Genomic DNA, 20,057 nt, shown 5'->3' on the forward strand with positions numbered 1-20,057 from the left:
AAGTTCTGCACTTAGACAAGAGTTTGATGTATACTGGGTGCCCTGACAACCCTGTAAGCACTGTACTGGAAAGAAGTGGTGGTTCTGTGAGGTCTGAGCCTCAAATACTGCTCAACTCTGTATGTGACAGGGCAGATGCTTGTGCTTGATAAAGGCAGTCAATGGGTTAAATAGCTGTGTGAAAATTAAATCACTGCTGCATAAACCACCCAGCAGAGGTTTAACACCTTCATTGCCATTGTGGAAAGGGACATGATACTCCTGTGTTTTGTTCCCCCCAAGTTGTTTCAAAATGTGTTTGTTTTTCTGTGCCAAAGAAACAAATTATTTATGTAGGAGTTGTACCTCTCTACCAGTAAGATATAGGCCTAGGACTCTGTTGTCTAGCTAGTTTGATATAAAAGATTTAACTCAACACTTTTCTTTTCAAGCAAAAATATTTCTAACGTTTGCTTTGCTGCTCTTACATATACATTGTAGAACCATGTGAGTAATAAGTCCGTTTAATGAGATTAAAGGAAGTCATGTACTGCTGCTATTGTGTTCTGTAACAAATAAAGGATTTATATCACTGCAATGAAAGTGTTTATTGTATGAAGCCACATGCACAAAAAGGGATCTGAAGTCTATATGCTTTTTTTTTTGGTTGTCTAGATTTTTAGCAGATTAGCCAAGCTCTGATCTAGACACTCTTATAAGTAAGAACATTTTAGATTTTTGTGTTGATCTGTGCTCATTACATTACATTGTTTAAATTGTAGTGAACATTTGTTGTGCTGTCTTGTCTACAACAGATGCTCATTATCTCCGTTCCTTTTATGGGCTTCACTTCAGAACCTTTATTTTAGCTAATATTTTATATTATATTCTAGTGATGGGCAAATTTTGTATCATTAAAAGGAAAAAAAGAGAAAAGTTGCACATGCCTCCACCGCTACACTGTGCTATTGTTTGCCTGGAGCAAACCTTTTTAAAACACTGTGATATGAGAGAGTAGGAACATTTTGTAGATGGAGCACATCTGCTTTGGTGGGGTGGGGGCAATTTTGAATATATTCTGGATATAAAAATTGGACATTGCTTCCCTCTCTTGAGGAAGATATGCATTTGCTTTGGAAGGCTTATAAGTGCCGCCTGTGTCCACTGAGCCAGCACTTGCTCATAACTGTTCTATACACATAATTTCACTCTAACATCTTTTCTTTCATGAAACTTGAATAGGGGTCTTTTAATGTTCCCTAAAATATTTATTATCATTAAAAATACTTTCTTCTCCATGTCTTCCAGTGCATGCGGCAGTCATTGCTATCAACGAAGCAGTGGAGAGAGGAGTTGTGAGGGACACAATGGCCGCCCTGCGGAACCCTAATGCTATGCTGGTGAACCTGAAGGAGAACCTTGCAGCTGTGTACCAGGAGCTGTTATTCCAAGCAAAATCCACAAAAGTCGCAAATACTCAAAATAAGGTCAACAGAAAGTAATCATTTCTAGCAGTTTGAGCTTCTGTCCCTCTAGTAAAATGTAGAGGTTGTATTTTATATTTCTTGCATCTAAAAGACAATTATTATTTTTTTTTCAAGATTGTAATTTCCTTTCCCTATGTTATAGAGATGCTGAATTGTAAGCTATAGCTGACAGATATATAGTTTAGTGCTTTTAATGTGTGTGTAATGTATATACATTTATTTTTTTTAATATATACTTGCATTCATTTCTTTAGGGCTTCAAGAATAATACAGACTCTCAAGACATTTATGACTCCTGCCTAACCCAAGCAGAAATACAGGGGAACATCAATAAAGTAAATGGTAATCTACATATAAGTAATTGTACAGTAAATAAAATGAGGTGGCTGTATATAAATACTGATAATTGATTTGCTTCTAAATTTACACTCAAAACAAATGAAATATGTCAAGTTCGATAGCAGAGGTTATCTTTGTTATAGTCCTTGTGTATAAATCTCAGCATAGCTTTATTTCCGATTGTGTCAATGTTTCACATTGTCAACCCTATTATATGCTTCCAGTACACGCCTCTTTGGAATATGTGGATGATGCTCTTGAGAAGAAGGATTCGCAGGCTCTGTACTCTGCTCTTCAGGATTCAGCCATCAAGCTGCGCAGACTGCATCGAGAGAATGCTGATTGGTACCTAGAGCAGCTAACCATAGACAGAGAGCAGAAGGCCCTGGTAACGTCACTTTTACCGGCATTCATTTTCATAGATTTATTTGAATATCTGTATCTTTATATATATTTTTTTTTACACGTGTATGTGTGTATATGTATATGTGTGTATATATATATATATATATATATATATATGTGTGTATGTGTATATATATATATATATATATATATATATATATATATATATCTCTATCAAAGATATAAACACAATATTTCTCAGTTAAGTGAGCTAGTGGTTCATTATGTACTCTCTCCCCCCCCCCCCATTCCTATTGGGATCAGAAGAATATAGTATATGCAAGATAAACAATCACCTGGTGCATATCTTAATATAGTTCACATGCTTTACTTTGAGACTTTTAGAAATCTCTTAAAGGGATACTAAACCCACATTTTCTTGATTCAGATAGATCATGCAATTTAAAGCAACTTTCTAATTTACTCCTATTATCAACTTTTCTTCGTTCTCTTGCTAGCTTTTACATTTAGCCACCAATCGGCAAGCGCTACCCAGGTACTGAACCAAAAAAGGCCAGGCTCCTAAGCTGAGTCCTGCTTTTCAAATAAAGATAGCAAGAGAACGAAAAAAATGATAATAGGGGTAAATTAGAAAGTTGCTTTAAATTGTAGGTTCTATCTGAATCATGAAAGAAAAATTTTGGGTTCAGTGTTCCTTTAACATTTAGGGCTAACAGTTGATTGTAGTAAAGACCATTTTTAGCAATCAACTAGTGTAACTATTTAAACCACAAGTACTCTATACATAGTTAAAGGAAAATTATAGCAGACAGATTACATGCTATAATTGTTGGAGCATGTCATTTTAACACTAGCGACCCTTCTGTACTAAGTGAAAATGGGTTAAACGAATAGTACTGCTCTGGAGTCGCAAAGCACTACTGAATGAATCCAAGCTGAAACTGTTGATTACCCAATAGAGCACTATAACTGTATTGAAGAAATTTAACAAATTAGAGCATTTGATTTTAGAACTACTATCCCTGCAAGCCTACTTGTTTAAACACAGTTAAAGGGATAGAAATCCTAATTTTTTCATGATTGAGAGAGCATGCAATTTTAAGCAACTTTGTAATTTACTCACATCATTTTTTCTTCATTCTCTTGGTATCTTTATTTGAAAAGGCAGGAATGTAAATTTAGGAGCCGGCACATTTTTTGGTTCAGCACCCTGGGTAGTGCTTGCTGATTGTTGGCCACATTTAGCTACCCAGGTGCTGAAACAAAAATGGGCTGGTTCCTAAGCTTTACATTCCTGCCTTTTCAAATAAAGCTATAAAGTCCAGCAATATCCAGCACCAACACCAATGGTGCAGGCCCCAAGGAGTTACTACCAAACTCCAATAAATGAATAGCAAATGTACAAATTGGAAGCTCACCAAAATGCCAAAGTTGATTCTTTTATTAGAAAAGCAAAGTCAAACAGCCACCACGACGTTTCGGGGTAATACGCCCCTTAATCACGTGTACACGTGATTAAGTGGCGTATTACCCCGAAACGTCATGGTGGCTGTTTGACTTTGCTTTTCTAATAAAAGAATCAACTTTGGCATTTTGGTGAGCTTCCAATTTGTACATTTGCTTTTCAAATAAAGCTACCAAGAGAGAGAAGAAAAATATATAATATGAGTAAATTACAAAGTTGCTTAAAATTGCATGCTCTATCTCAATTATGAAAGAAAAAGAAATTGTGTTTCATATCTCTAAGTACTGCTGGGGAGCTGCAGAGAGCAAATTAAAGCATGTGATTTTTTTACATTTCAATTAGTGGAAATGTCAGATGTAAATCCTTAATCCAATGAGAGATTAGCAGCCCTATGCTACCCATGCTGTCATCCAATCAGAGCTTAATAGCCCATTGTGTTTTTGTTTAATCGTCTGTGCTTAGACATCCGTATTGAAAATGAATTTGTCATGTAACAAATGTCTGACAGGAGCAGTCAAAGCATGTGCTAGAGCACAACTAACCAAATCATCCTTAGATTATTGTTTCTGACAGTACTTTATAAAATGTTTTTATTATATGCTTTTTATTATTATAATTTTAAACTAACCTCCACCACCCTACCGAGCGGCTGAAAAAATGGCATTTTATTTTATTTTTCATTTTTGCCCCCCCCCCCCCCAAAAAAAAATTGTGGCCGTTGCCCCTCCTGCCCCTATAAGAGGTACCTCATGAAAGAAAACTTCAGGATGCGTCCTATAGTCTCTAGCTGTATAACCTTGCTGAATGTGAAATATGCACACAAAAAAAGTTGTGTTTCTTTCTCTTGTTAAGTGTATCCAGTCCACGGATCATCCATTACTTATGGAATATATTCTCCTTCCCAACAGGAAGCTGCAAGAGTCCACCCACAGCAAAGCTGCTATATAGCTCCTCCCCTAACTGCCATATTCAGTCATTCTCTTGCAAGCCTCAACATAGATAGGAGGTCGTGAGAGTCTGTGATGATTTATACTTAGTTTATTCTTCAATCAAAAGTTTGTTATTTTTAAATGGCACCGGAGTGTGCTGTTTATCTCAGGCAGTATTTGGAAGAAGAATCTGCCTGCGTTTTTCTATGATCTTAGCAGACGTAACTGAGATCCATTTGCTGTTCTCACACATTCTGAGGAGTGAGGTACTTCAGAGGGGGAATGGCGTGCAGGTTTTCCTGCAGATAAGGTATGTGCAGTAAAATATTTTTCTAGGAATGGAATTGACTAAGAAAATACTGCTGATACAGAAGTAATGTAAGTAAAGCCTTAAATGCAGCGATAGCGACTGGTATCAGGCTTATTAATAGAGATACATACTCTTATAAAAATGTGTTTTAAAACGTTTGCTGGCATGTTTAATCGTTTTTTAACGTACATTGGTGATAACACTGTAATGTTGGTATAGCCTTAAATGCAGTAAAAGCGACTGGTATCAGGCTTATTAATAGAGATACATACTCTTGTAAAAATGTGTTTTAAAACGTTTGTTGGCATGTTTAATCGTTTTTTTTTAACATATGTTTGGTGATAAAACTTATTGGGGCCTAAATTTTTTCCACATGGCTGGCTTAAATTTTGCATAGAAACAGTTAACTGAAGCTTCCCACTGTTGTAATATGAGTGGGAGGGGCCTAATTTAGCGCTTTTTTGCGCAGTTAAAATTACAAAATGAATTAAACAGATTCCCTCAGCAGTCCCATGAATACTACAGGACATTTCTAAAGGGCTAAAAAGACTTCCAAAATCGTTTTTAGGGAAGGTAATCCACAGCTCTGCTGTGGCAGTTTTGTTGTGTCTGTTTTTAAAAAACGTCTATGTCGTTTTTTTTATCTGTTTTTTGCATTAAGGGGTTAATCATCCATTTGCAAGTGGGTGCAATGCTCTGTTACCTTATTACATGTACTGTAAAAATTTCGTTTGTTTTACTGCCTTTTTTCACTGTTTTTCAAATTTTGACAAAATTTGTTTCTCTTAAAGGCACAGTAACGTTTTATATATTTGCTTGTTAACTTGATTTAAAGTGTTTTCCAAGCTTACTAGTCTCATTATTAGTCTGTTCTAACATGTCTAACATAGAGGAAGCTCTGTGTTCATTATGTTTTAAGGCCATGGTGGAACCCCATCTTAGAATGTGTACCAGATGTACTGATTTCATGTTAAACAATAAAGATCATTTTTTGTCTTTAAAAACATTATCACCAGAGGATTCTGTCGTGGGGGTAGTTATGCCGACTAACTCTCCCCACGTGTCAGACCTTTTGACTCCTGCTTTAGGGACTCACGCTCAAATGGCGCCAAGTACATCAAGAGCACCCATAGCGTTTATTTTACCAGGGGATTCTGTTGAGGGGAAAGTTATGCCGATTAACTCTCCCCACGTGTCAGACCCTTCGACTCCCGCTTCAGGGACTCACGCTCAAATGGCGCCAAGTACATCAAGGGCGTCCATAGCATTTATTTTACAAGACATGGCAAAGGTGGTGAATAATACTCTGGCAGCAGTATTAGTCAGACTACCTGAAATTAAAGGAAAGCAGATAGCTCTGGGGGTAGATACAGAGCATACAGACGCTTTAAGAACCATGTATGATACTACCTCACAATATGCTTAGTCTGTGGGTGATTTTTTTTTTTGACTCAGGGAAGATGATTTAACCTGATTCTGATATTTCTACATTTAAAATTTATGCTTGAGAACCTCCACTTGTTGCTCAGGGAGGCTTTGGCTGCTCTGAATGAATGTGTACAATCGCAGGTCCAGAGAAATTGTGTAGACTGGATAAATAATATGCAGTGCCGGTGTGTACTGATGTTTTTCCAATACCTAAAGAGGTTTACTAAAATTTTTTTTAATAAGGAATGGGATAGACCAGGTGTGCCGTTCTCTTCCCCTCCTATTTTGTAGAAGAATGTTTTCTAATAGTTACCACCACGGGACTTCTGGCAGACAGTTCCTAAGGTGGAGAGAAGAGTTTCTACTCTAGCTAAGCGTACCACTACCTCTGGCGAGGACAGTTGTGCTTTTTAGATCCAATGGATAAAAAATGTTTATTCAACAGGGTTTTATCCTGCAGCCCCTTGCATACATTGCTTCTGTCACTGCTGCTGCGGCGTTCTGGGTTGAGTCTCTTGATGATGCTTTACAGTTAGCGACTCCATGGATGAATATATTTGACAAGCTTATGCTAGCCAATTCCTTTGTTTTCTGATGCCTTTGTTCATTTGACTAGACTAACGGCTAAGAATTCTGTTTTTTACTATACTGGCGCGCAGAGCGCTATGGCTTATATCATGGTCAGCTGTCGTGACTTTAATAAATAAGCTACTTAACTTCCCTTCAAGGGGCAGACCCTATTCGGGCCTGGTTTGAAGGAGATTATTGCTTATATCACTGGAGGAAAAGGTCATGCCCTTCCTCAGGATAGGAATCAAGGGCCAAAAAAGGTCTAATTTTCGTGCCTTTTAAAACTTCAGGGCAGGTGTGGCATCCACTTCCTCTAAGGCAAAACAAGAGGGAATTTTTGCTCAGTCCAAGGCGGTCTGGAGACAATTGGACCTGGAACAAAGATAAGCAGGCCAAGGAGCCTGCTGCTGCCTCTAAGGCAGCATGAAGGAACGGACCCCTATCCGGTAACGGATCCTATAGGGGGCAGACTTTCATTCTTCGCCCGGGCGTGGGCAAGAGATGCCCAGGGTCCCTAGGCATTGGAATTTATATCCCAGAGATATCTTCTGGATTTCAAAGATTCCCCCCCCAAAAAAAGGGGAGATTTCGCCTTTCACAATTATCTGCAAACCAGATAAAGGAGGAGGCATTCTTACATTGTGTACGAGATCCATCCAGTTCCAAGAGAGGAACAGGGACAGAGTTTTTCCTCAAATCTGTTTGTGGTTCCCAAGGTGAAAGAACCTTCAGACCTATTTTGGATCTAAAGATCTTAAACAAATTCCTCAGAATTCCGTCATTTAAGATGGAAACTTTTCGTACCATCTTAACTATGATCCAGGAGAGTCAATAGAGAACTACAATGGATTTGAAGGATGCTTATCCTCACATTGTGATGCATAAAGATCACCTTTGTTTTTCAGGTTTGCCTTTCTAGACAGGCATTACCAGTTTGTAGCTCTTTCCTTTGGGATATCTACAGCCCCAAGAATCTTTATGGAGGTTCTGGGGTCGCTTTGGCGGTCCTTAGGCCGCGGGGCATAGAAGTGGCCCCTTAGTTAGACGACATCCCGATACAGGCGTCAAACATCCAAATTGCCAAGTCTCATACGGACGTAGTACTGGCATTTCTGAGATCACATGGGTGGAAAGTGAACAAAGAAAGAGTTCTCTATCCCCAATCTCAAGGGTTTCCCTCCTAGGGACTCTGATAGATTCTGTAGAAATGAAAATTTACCTGACTGGGTCCAGGTTGTCAAAGTTTCTAAATTTCTGCCGTGTTTTTTCATCCCATCCGCGCCCTTCGGTGGCTCAGTACATGAATGAAATTGGCTTAATAGGTAGCGGCAAGGGACATAGTACCGTTTGCACGTCTACATTTCAGACCACTGCAACTATGCATGCTCAGTCAGAGGAACGGGGATTACACAGATTTGTCCCCCTGTTGATTCTGGACCAAGAGACCAGAGATTCTCTTCTCTGGTGACTATGTCGGGTCCATCTGTCCAAGGGTATGACGTTCCGCAGGTCAGATGGGACAATTGTTACAATGGATGCCAGCCTTTTAGGTTGGGATGCAGTCTGGAACTCCCTGAAGGCTCAGGGATAGTGGACTTAGGAGGAGACCCTCCTTCTAATAAATATTCTGGAACTGGGAGTGATATTCCATGCTCTTCAGACTTGGCCTCAGTTAGCAACTCTGAGGTACATCATACTCAGTCGGACAATATACACAACTGTGGCTTACATCAGCCATCGAGGGGGAACAGAAGTTCCCTAGTGATGGTAGAAGTCTTACAATAATTCACTGGACAGAGACTCACTCTTGTCTATCAGCTATCCATATCCCAGGTGTTGAGAACTGGGAGGTGGATTTTCTAAGTCGTCAGACTTTTCTTCCGGGGGAGTGGGATTTCCTCCGGAGGTCAAGACCAAGCAGGAGAGGGCTTTGGTGTTTTTGACAGCGCCTGCGTAGCCACGCAGGACCTGGTATGCAGATCTGGTGGACATGTCATCCTTTCCATCACGGTCTCTGCTTCTGAGACAGGTCCCTCTACCTCAGGGTCCTTTCAACCATCTAAATAGAATCAATCTGAGATGGACTGCCTGGAGACTGAACGCTTGATGTTATCAAAGCATGGCTTCTCCGAGTCAGTCATTGATACCTTAATACAGACATGAAAGCCTGTCTCTAGGAAAATTGAACATGGATATGGTGTAAATATCTGATTGTTATGAATCCAAGGGTTACTCATGGAGTAAAGCCTGGATTCCCAGGATATTATTTTTTCTCCAAGATGTTTTTGAGAAAAGGGTTGTCAGCTAATTCCTTAAAAGGGACAGATTTTTACTCTGTCTATTTTTTTGCACCAGCGTCTGGCAGGTATTCTAGACGTTCAGGCATTTGGTCAGGCTTTGGTTAGATCCAAGCCTGTGTTTAAAACTGTTGCTCCACCATGGAGCTTAAACCTGGTTCTTAAGGCTCTTCAAGAAGTTCCGTTTGAACCTTTTTTGTTCCATAGATATCAATCTTTATCTTGGAAAGTTCCTTTTGGGTAGCTAATTCCTCGACTCGTAGAGTCTCCAAGTTATCTGTGTTACAATGTGATTCTCCTTATCTGGTCCTTCGTACGGATAAGGTAGTCCTGCGTACCAACCTGGGTTTTTTCCTAAGGTGGTATCTAACAAGAACATCACTCAAGAGATAGTTGTTCCATGCTTGTATCCTAATCCTTCCTCAAAGAAGGAACGTCTATTACACAATATTGGACGTGGTTTGTGCTTTAAAGTTTTACTTACAAGTTACTACAGTTTTCATCAAACGTTCACCTTGTTTTTTGTCTATTCTGGACAGAGGAGAGGTCAAAGACTTCAGCAGCCTCTCTGTCTTTTTGGTTAAAAAGCATAATTCATTTAGCTTATGAGACTGCTGGACAGCAGCCTCCTGAAGGGATTGCAGCTCATTCTACTAGAGCTGTGGTTTTCACTTGGGCCTTTTTTTAAATGTGGCTTCTGTTGAACAGATTTACAAGACGGAGTCTTGGTCTGCGCTTCATACTTTTTCAAATTTAACAAATTTGATACCTTGCTTCTTCGGAGGCTATTTTTGGGAGAAAGGTTTTTTTTTTTTACAGGCAGTGGTACCTGCCTTGTCCCTCCCATCATTTGTGTACTTTAGCTTTGGTTTTGGTATTCCATAAGTAATGGATGATCCGTGGACTGGATACACTTAACAAGAGAAAACATAATTTATGCTTACCTGATAAATTTATTTCTCTTGTAGTGTATCCAGTCCACGGCCCGCCCTGTCACTTTAAGGCAGGTAATTTTTTCATTTGAACTACAGTCACCACTGCAGCCTATGGTTTTTCCTTTCTCTGCATGTTTTCGGTCGAATGACTGAATATGGCAGTTAGGGGAGGAGCTATATAGCAGCTTTGCTGTGGGTGGACTCTTGCAACTTCCTGTTGGGAAGGAGAATATATTACATAAGTAATGGATGATCCGTGGACTGGATACACTACAAGAGAAATAAATTTATCAGGTAAGCATAAATTATGTTTTGTATATTTCTAGGGTTGGGTAATGCATTGGAATGAAATATATACTTGTGTCACATTTAATTTGTATTTTTATACTAGAGAATTACCTCCGTTCCACATTTCAGCTTACATTATGATGCAGGGTCTTTTAGATCAAGCCTGCTATTAGTCACAGCAGAGGAAACCTGGAAAAGGGTTTTCAGTGGGTATAGCACTGGACTATTCTGGAGTTTGAAAACCCAGCATATAAAATCACAGTTTTAAAAGGTTAAAAATATTTTACCTGCAGAACTTGGCATTGCAGAGTGCTTAATATATGTTAAGTGTACTAAAAGTGTTGTCTATAATATCCCCGTCTCCATTGATATGTTGTGTTTGTTACTTTTAGGAGCTAGGATACATGGATCTGCTGGAGAAGGAAGAAATTCAAGCAGGGATAGATGCAGCCAATGAAAATGCAAGTAGAGAGCATGCAAGTAAGTCAGGACTTGTTTAATTTGTTCTTGGCATTGTCCAGCACCCTGGTCCAGAATTTGTACAGTTCCACAACGTCAGCACTTGCTGGATTTGTTCAATGTCCGTTACATGTGTTGTCAAGTGTCAGGGCTTATAGTTCTGTGCTAGGGGTGTAAGCCCCAAATGTCACCAATTGTCACATTTTATGGAATTATGCACCTGCATGCTAATCTCTCTAACTTCTAATGTTATGTTATTGGTTTTGCAGTATTCTGCGTGGCTCTTAATTAACCTCCCATGCAGTATAGCAGTGCAGGTTGAATGAGGACAAAATGCTAAACGTGAATAAAACTAATAGAGGGACACTCAAGTCAAAATTAAACTTTCATGATAGATAATGCAATTTTAAACATCTTTCCAATTTACTTGCATTAATAAAATGTGCACAGTCTTTTTAAATTTACCATTTTTGAGACGCCATATTCTACTGAGTGTGATAGAATTCATAGAATATAGGTATATGTATTTGTGATTGGCTGATGGCTGTCACATGATACAGGAGGAGTGGAAATAGAAATAACTTTGAAATTTGTAAAAATAAAAAATATCTACTAGTCATTTGAAGTTCAGACTATGTGCCTATTGCATTGTCTTGTTGTTATGCATTTGTTTATTATGCAAATCTACTGTATTTACTTGTCTTTTAAAGGGAATCTTCTTGGATTTACCATCACTAAAAATAAACAGGACTTTCAGTCATAACTTCGTAAAAACAAAAAGGTGCTAAAATCTCACAGTTTCCGTGCTGTGGCCTCCTTGCTAAACTCAGAGGCTCTGGCCACCCACGGCACAGAGCTCTTTTTTAACAAGGTGACTTTTCCACCTCTAAACAAATAGCTGTGCTAGCATACAGAACCGTGTCATATGACTATCACAGCTATTGGTTCAGAGGTGGAAACGTTATCTCAGTGAGAAAAGATTGCTGTTCCGTGGGCGGCCGGAGCCTCTGATTTTAGTGTGGAGGGCGCAGCACAGAAAGGGTAAGGATATGTTTTTTTTTTTTTGGTTTCTTTTTAGTGATGGTAAATCCTAGCGTTTTTGAAATGCTTCGATTTACCATCACTTTAAAATAATATTTGGGTCCTATTGGCACAATATAATTCAATCCGCTACACCAGGGGCAAGATTAACTTAACTAAAATAGATTTATCTTAGCTACTGGGCATTGGCATCCCAATAAATTAACATGACCACATTAAGTACGGTTCTTTGCAAATCAAATTAATATACTAACCTATGAGAATTAACTGTATTCTCTGTTTTTATCCTTTCTGCAGTAAATAATAAAATGTATGCTACAGAGGTTTAAACAAACCACCATTCATTTGGTTTAATATCACAGATATTAAAACTACCTTAGAAAATATTACATTTAGAAACACAAGAATACAACCAGTAGTAAGGAGAATGAGTGATTACCCTCCTGATGTAATGGTACAGGGTTTTGTCAAATGGGTGCCTCTGACTATACTTTTCTAGCTTCTTTATACTGTAAATTGAGTTATTTTACTATCCCCCCCAAATGAGTGTATGAATCTCCTTTGGATGGGTCAGTTTGCTTACTTAATAGTAAAAATAATTTCCAAAAAGAGTTTGATACAACTCTTCTGGATTTGTTTACTCCAAGGGGAATATTCACTAACAAAGACCATCCTCAGTTTCTTATCCTTTTTAACTTCATGTAGAAGTTAAAATGGATGATTATACATAAAGTATTATTCAAAAATATTCATAAAAATGTTGGCATTAGTAGGGGCGACATTGGAACCCATAGCTGTACCCTGGAGTAAATAAAATTGATCCCCAAAAAGGAAATAATTGCATCTCAATACTATATGGAGTAAATCCAAAATAAACTCCCTCTGAATACTTCTCATTTCCTTAATCTGGAGCAATGCTTTATACACTTATCCCAATCCGGCCTCATGTGTAATTGATGCATAGAGGCTAGTTAAATCTAGACTAAACAGAATACCTTTATTACATTCATGTTGTATTTCTTGTAACTTAGCAAAAAAGTCCCCAGTATCCCTAATGTATGAACTGGAGTTAATCAAAGGTCTCAACACCTTGTCTAGATAAATAGCAACTTTAGAAAGTACAGAGCCCACACCAGCCACAATTGGGCGACCAGGCGGAGTATTCAGGCTTTTATGCACTTTTGGGAGGGTATACAACACAGGAATAATCTCTTCTGTTTCCAGAATACATTTCACAACCTTATTGTCTATTAACCCATTCCTATGTGCTTTTAGCACACACATCTCTCTCTTCCTTCACATTTACAATAGTAAAAATAAGATAGGGTACCTGGCGCTACCTTATTTAGAGAAGTTATTCTAATGTTTATTTACTAGAGATGCTGTGGGGTTACCCAACTTATGTGTTAAATATTAATAGACTTAGGGAAACATGGGACATGAAACCCAGAAATTTTCTTTCATGATTTAGACAGAGCACGCAAATTTAAACAACTTTTCAATGTACTTCTTTTATCTAATTTGTTTTGTTCCCTTTGTATATTTTTTTTAAAAGCAAATCTAGATAGGCTCAAAAGCTGGGAGCTAGCTACTGATTGGTGGCTGCACATATATGCCTCTTGTGAATGGCTTACCAATGTGTTTATTGGTAATGCAAATGCATTGCTGCGTCTTCAAGAAAGGATTCTAAGATAATGAAGCAAAATTGATAATAGAAGTACATTGAAAAGGTGTTTACATATGTATGCTCAGTCTGAATCATTAAATAACATGGTTGGAGTTTATGTCCCTTTAAGCCTTTAAAATACTGCATGGGATACCAGCATATTGAGGATAACTATTATTGGACATATATTCTGAATGTGTGTTAAAGGGACCGTCTACTTTAATTTTTATTTTTTAAATAGATAATGCCTTACTTCCCATGCCCCAGCTTTGCATAACCAACATTGTTATATTAATATACTTTATAACCTCTAAATCTCTGCCTGTTTCTAAGCCCCATGCAGGCCGTCTCTTATCCCAGTGCATTTTATTAGCTTTTCACAAACAGTGCTAGTTCATGTGTATCATATAGATAACATTGTGCTCACTCCCGTGGAGTTATGCACCAGTCAGCACTAACTGGCTAAAAGGCAAGTTTGTAAAAAGCACTGAGGTAAGGGGGCAGTCTACAGAGGCCTTAGATACAAGGTAATCAGAGGTATAAAGTATATTAATATCGGTGTTGATTATGCAAAACTGAGGAATTTGTAAAGGGATTATCTATCTTTTTAAACAATAAACATTTTCAAGTAGACTCCCTTTTAATGTCATCAGATTATCATTTTAATGGGCTATATTATAAATATCTGTGTATACATATGTGTACACACACACACACATGTATGTATGTATGTATAGTATATCTGTGATATATGCACTCACATACCTTTTTATACCTATCCAAACATACCATATATTCACCTCTATGGTTACACATGTATAACCCTGCATACATAAATATACTATGATAATACATGCTTATGACATAGGTTATTATTACTATTCACCGATTTTTATAAGGTTGTTTTCTCTTGTGTTTTTTTTTTCTTTTAAAGGGACATAATACTCATATGCTAAATCACTTGAAACTGATGCAGTATAACTGTAAAAAGCTGACCGGAAAATATCACCTGAGCATCTCTATGTAAAAAAGATATTTTACCTCACAATCTCCTCAGCTCAGCAGAGTAAGTTCTGTGTAAAAAGTTATACTTCACCTGCTCCCAGCTGCAGGTAAAAATAAAATAAAAAAAATGAAGAAATGAACAGCAGCCAATCAGCATCAGCAGTGCTGAGGTCATGAACTCTTACTGTGATCTCATGAGATTTGACTTAACTCTCATGAGATTTCATAGTAAGCTTCCTTTACCTGATTGGTGAAATAATGAGTTCACGATGCTCATCCCCTAAGCTGTCCTAGGACAGACATACTAAAATGCTGCTTAGAAATCCTTTACAATGGGAGGTGGCTACTGAGGAACTTTTGAGGTAAAATATCTTTCTTTTTTACATAGAGATGTTCAGGTGATATTTTCTAGTCAGCTTTTTACAGCTGTGCTGCATCACTTTCAAGTGTTTAAACATTTGGGTATTATGGCCCTTTGAATATTATCATTACTAGTAAGTACTACTAAGTAAGGATCATTATAGGGACCTTTATAATATAGCATAAAAAATATTCTCCTTTTCCTTATACATTTACATTTGTTCATGGAAGGTTACTGTTAAATTAATCTTTAGTCTGGCACATCAAACTCTGGTTAAAGGACCACTCAATGCAGTAGAAGTGCATATTAAAAAGACAATGATTTAACAGCTACTCTGAATTTCAAATAAGCAGTAGATTTATTTTTTTGACAAACTTATTTTTTTCTCCCATTTTCCACTCCCCTGTATCATATGACAGACATCAGCTAATCACAGACTAGTAAACGTATACCATGTGAGCTTGTGCACATGCTCAGTAGGATCTTGTTCCACAGAAAGTGTGAATATAAAAAGACACTGCCTATTTTGATAATGGAAGTATAAATAGACTGAAAGTAAATTGGAAAGGATCTTAAAACCTCTATGCTCTATCTGAATCATTTCGACTAAAATTGGTCCATTACAGATGTTGGTGCTCTTCAGGAGTAGTGTTTGTCTAAAAGTAAAAAGAAAACAACTGTTTTGCTGCATGTTGCTTGGGTAGATCCCATACTATGTACAGCAAATCACAGTTGCTCTTTTAAACTTTGAATGCATCCCCTGACCTTGTTCTGTTTCTATCATTCCCACCAGTGGAACAGGCAGTCTCGCGCATCAATGCTGCTGTTCGAAAGGGAGATCTGATGCAAACAATTAGAGAACTTTCTAATCCAGATGCACAGCTGCCAGAAGTTTATCCATTTGCAGCTGAATTGTACCAGCAGGAGCTAGCTGTCCTGCAAGGGCAGAATCCTCAGGTAAGAGGTCAAGCGAATGACTATGTAACCAAATGTACACTATAGCCCACATTTATGAAGACATCTAGACATTTAGCTGACATCTGTACATCATTGGCCTAGAAGCCTGTACCTGTTTAGCTGAGGATACACCCTTTTTGATGGTTATCTATTCAATATCAAATGTTTGTTGTTACTCAATTAGGGGTCCCTGGTTCAAGAGGAGCTGTTTGTGGCTGTGGAGATGCTCTCTGCAGTGGCCCTAATAAATAGGGCCATAGAAGCTGGTGATCTCAATGGTTTCTGGGCCAGCCTGATTAGCTCTGCCCTGGGCTTGTCAGATGTTGAAGAGGAGAACATACCCAGGTAAGATGTTTTTTCCTCTCTATGTATAAATACATAATTATAGTAAACCTTTTTACATTTCTATTCTTCCTTTGATAGATTTGTGCAATTTCAGACAATATTTCATATAATTATTACTCTATAAATTCATTAAAAAGCCAAAAGGAAAATCATTTAATTCTGGAGAGAGAAATTCTAGACAAGGCAGGATAAGGGACGGAGAAAAACATCCTTCAGATTACTTTATGATTAGACACATTCTACATCCTTCATAGAAGGAGAACAATAAAAAGGATATGCTTTGACCTAGAAACACCAACATTAAGCATTAAAAAAATAATCCGATTACTTGCTTATATTTTACTTTTTGTCTTCCTGATTTTATTTTCATAGATATTTTCAGAAATTATCCAAACTGAAGAAACAGCTGAAGGGGTCTACATTTTTGAACTGGAATAATTTGCAGACTTGTGTCAATAATGCCAACCTTTCTGTGCAAGATGAGCATGACAGTAAGTGCATCTTCTCTTCAACTTATCTTGAGAGAGAACCCTTTTAAAGAGCTATAGTGTATTAATTTATAATGTAGTTAGAATACAAGGATTACATGCAGCTATAGAAGTGTGTTGTAAAACGTTCTGGAACCCATGTAGCATTAAAGGGACACTGAACCCAAATTTTTTTCTTTCGTGATTCAGATAGAGCATGCAATTTTAAGCAACTTTCTAATATACTCCTAATATAAAATTGTCTTCATTTTCTTGGTATCTTTATTTGAAATGCAAGAATGTAAGTTTAGATGCCGGACCATTTTTGGTGAACAACCTGGGTTGTCCTTGCTGATTGGTGGATAAATTCATCCACCAATAAAAGTGCTGTCCAGAGTACTGAACTAAAAAAAAAAGCTTAGATGCCTTCTTTTTTAAATAAAGATAGCAAGAGAACGAAGGAAAATTGATAATAGGAGTAAATTAGAAAGTTGCTTATAATTGCATGCTTTATCTGAATCACGAAAGAAAAAAATTGGGTTCAGTGTCCCTTTTAAACGTCTGTCCTTGTCTATCTACATACTGCCTGTAACCAGTCAGATCATTCTCAGGCGTAATCCTTTTTTCTTTGTTCTGACAATTATAAAGAGATGGAATTCTGAACAAGTCTGGTTTTATTAGTTAATTTCTAGACTATGTTTCTTCACTGTTCTAGAAATTCTAGCAATCAGCCTCATTAATGAAGCATTGGGACAAGATGATCCTCAGAAAACATTCACTGCTTTGCTGATGCCTGCAGCTGAACTGGCAGATGTCGCGTTACCTGTTGCTTGTCTGTATCACAGAGTGTTGACCAGGACCTTACGACATAAAAAACAGGTACAGAAAAAAAATCATCCTAACCATCTTGCTCCAGAGTATTGCTTTGATAACCTCTATTCACACATCCTTGTTCTGGAGGTGTAATACAAGGCATTCATGTATTATACAAACATGTCTTTATATATACGATGCTGTCCATGTACACAACACTTTATAAGTGTAACGGTGCACATACAGTGTGTGAGTGTGCTTTAATGTAGAAGACTACAGAGCAAAATAATCCTTGTCCTTGAGAGCTTGCAGCCTAATTAGGAGTAGAGAACTCTTACAGGTATATAGGGTTTATGGGTAAGTGCATTTGCAAGATGTTGATTTAACCTCTGCATAACACCTTGATTGCCAGAAGTGACCACGGATATGCTGCAATAGTATTAAATCTTGCTGATCCTGGTTACTGGCCACCAATATCCAGCTTTGAATCACACAGTGGCATGATGGAAATTTTATATGTGGGAGCTACTATCCCGTAATGTACAAAGCTAGTTGCTAAGGGGGAACAAATGTGCAAGATAAGGACCCTACAGGGCTCAGAAACCTCTTTCAAGGCCAATTGTTGGTTACTTTGGCACTGTGAATTTGTCAAGGTATACACAATAAAGAATCCTCCACTTACATTGGAATCACTGTATGGGATCTGTTTTCTGTTCACTAAAGAATATGAAAATAGTTTTATATTTTTAAAGTGTAACTATATGTAACGTACCTCTCCTGTTCACATCCATATGTAGTTTGTTTTAATTATATACCATTAGGTGACTAAAGATGAATCTGCAGTGCTCTGGTTAGAGGAAATCCAACAAGGAGTTGCTCACGCCAATGAAGAGAATGCAAGAGCAAGAAAAAGTGAGAAACCTATTGCATTTAACCTACATTAAATATCTTTATTATTGTTAAATTCTGTTTACCCAATACTGATAAATATATTTTCACATTCCTTATTTGACATAATTCTGCACAAAAAATATACCTTGTTTTCCTTAATACTTCCAATGACGCGCATACTTGGGAGTTCTCCCTGTGTTGAGAACTAATAATATTGTTCTATGTGGTTATTTCAGCATAACACAGCAGGACTATGATAAAAAGGAGAAATACTGAGATATATATATATTTTTTTTATATATTTTTTTTTTTTTTTTTTGGGATGTGTGTATCTCTCTATTTCTAAACCAGTATGACGTTTGAATGCTGCTTCCGGGTGCACACATGGCATACGTACGTATGTCACTAATACAGTAACTTTTTTACTAGAACCTTTTTTACTGTTGCAAGTGGACTGCACAAATCCTTCCCTTCACAATTTAAATTTGGAGAAAGTGTTATCCTTCTATACAAAAATGTTTATATTATGGTTATGAGCCAAGAATAAGTGAATAAATGTTTTGAAGAATAAAAGGACTCGCTAGTTGTCTGCACATATTAATATATACTCTTATTTATGCAAATGCATCAGGTTCCCCATCCCTGCACTAACTTTGGGTTTGACCGGTTTTGTTATCTTTCCTTTACTCAGTGGCTCTTGGAGTTGCAGCAATCAATCAAGCCATAAAGGAAGGAAAACCTTCTCAGACCCTACGAGTCCTCCGTAATCCTGATGCATCTCTATGTGGAGTCATGGCAGAGTGTGCAGAGGCATATCAACTGGAGCTGGGAGGGATTATGAATGGAAAGAAGAAAAAGGGTAGGAGTATTGCTAGTAATGTTTCACACGTCTTTTAGGATATTAAGCGCCATAGGATAGACCTTTATCCTGAGTAGGGTATATAAGCATTTCAGTCGCTATAATGTTGGATCAGTCGTTCAGAAATTTAAAATGTATTAACGGTGCTTTTCTTTAAACAAATCTTTCCTGGCTTCTATATGATTTTGTTTGATCTTGTACTAGGTTGAAATATTTTGTTAGGTGTACAGACCTGTGAATATACATGCAGTTTTACCAGTTCTGCCTAATGGTTTTGTTTAATAAACTAATATATTTTTCTTATGTGCAAGATTTTGATTGATTTAATTTTCTTTCTAATGACACAGTGAGTCCACGGATCATCATCAATTACTGTTGGGAATATCACTCATGGCCAGCAGGAGGAGGAAAAGAGCACCACAGCAAAGCTCCTACCCACAATCCCCCAGTCATTCTCTTTGCCTCTAGTGCAAGGAGGAGGTGAAGTAATTAGGTGTCCTGATTAAGTTTCTTCTATCAAGATTTTTTTATGTTGAGTACAGGGCAAGATTGCTCTGGTCTTCCTTCACAAATTGGGTATAGCTGTATTCCATGTTTAGTCTCTTCAGCAGGGCTGTGGTGGCTTTAAAGCAGTTAGGAAAACGCAGCAAAGCCTCCTTTACAAGTTCCTAATGTGTTGCTGCCCTTGTATAGAAAGCCTGAGTAAGTTTACTCTGTTTTTCTTTTTACACAGGTCCCTGTGAGGAGCGGCATCCTCTCAAACTTTGTGAGTCGTCTGACTGCCGGACGACTAGAATGCA

At 37.7% G+C, this 20,057-nt stretch overlaps 1 protein-coding gene across 1 annotated transcript in view; it reads left to right on the top strand.

The window, feature by feature from the left end:
* IQGAP3 (IQ motif containing GTPase activating protein 3) overlaps positions 1-20,057 on the top strand; it is a 297,924-nt gene that overhangs the window by 10,856 nt on the left and 267,011 nt on the right. Inside the window, exons 8-17 of the mRNA XM_053705201.1 lie at positions 1,288-1,466; positions 1,721-1,808; positions 2,030-2,193; positions 10,786-10,873; positions 15,719-15,882; positions 16,067-16,227; positions 16,600-16,718; positions 17,410-17,573; positions 18,329-18,419; positions 19,090-19,257. Of these exons, the coding sequence (XP_053561176.1) occupies positions 1,288-1,466; positions 1,721-1,808; positions 2,030-2,193; positions 10,786-10,873; positions 15,719-15,882; positions 16,067-16,227; positions 16,600-16,718; positions 17,410-17,573; positions 18,329-18,419; positions 19,090-19,257 (1,386 nt within the window). The remainder of the gene's footprint in view (positions 1-1,287; positions 1,467-1,720; positions 1,809-2,029; positions 2,194-10,785; positions 10,874-15,718; positions 15,883-16,066; positions 16,228-16,599; positions 16,719-17,409; positions 17,574-18,328; positions 18,420-19,089; positions 19,258-20,057) is intronic.

The sequence above is a fragment of the Bombina bombina genome, chromosome 1 (genome assembly GCF_027579735.1).
Source record: "Bombina bombina isolate aBomBom1 chromosome 1, aBomBom1.pri, whole genome shotgun sequence".
Taxonomy (NCBI): domain Eukaryota; kingdom Metazoa; phylum Chordata; class Amphibia; order Anura; family Bombinatoridae; genus Bombina; species Bombina bombina.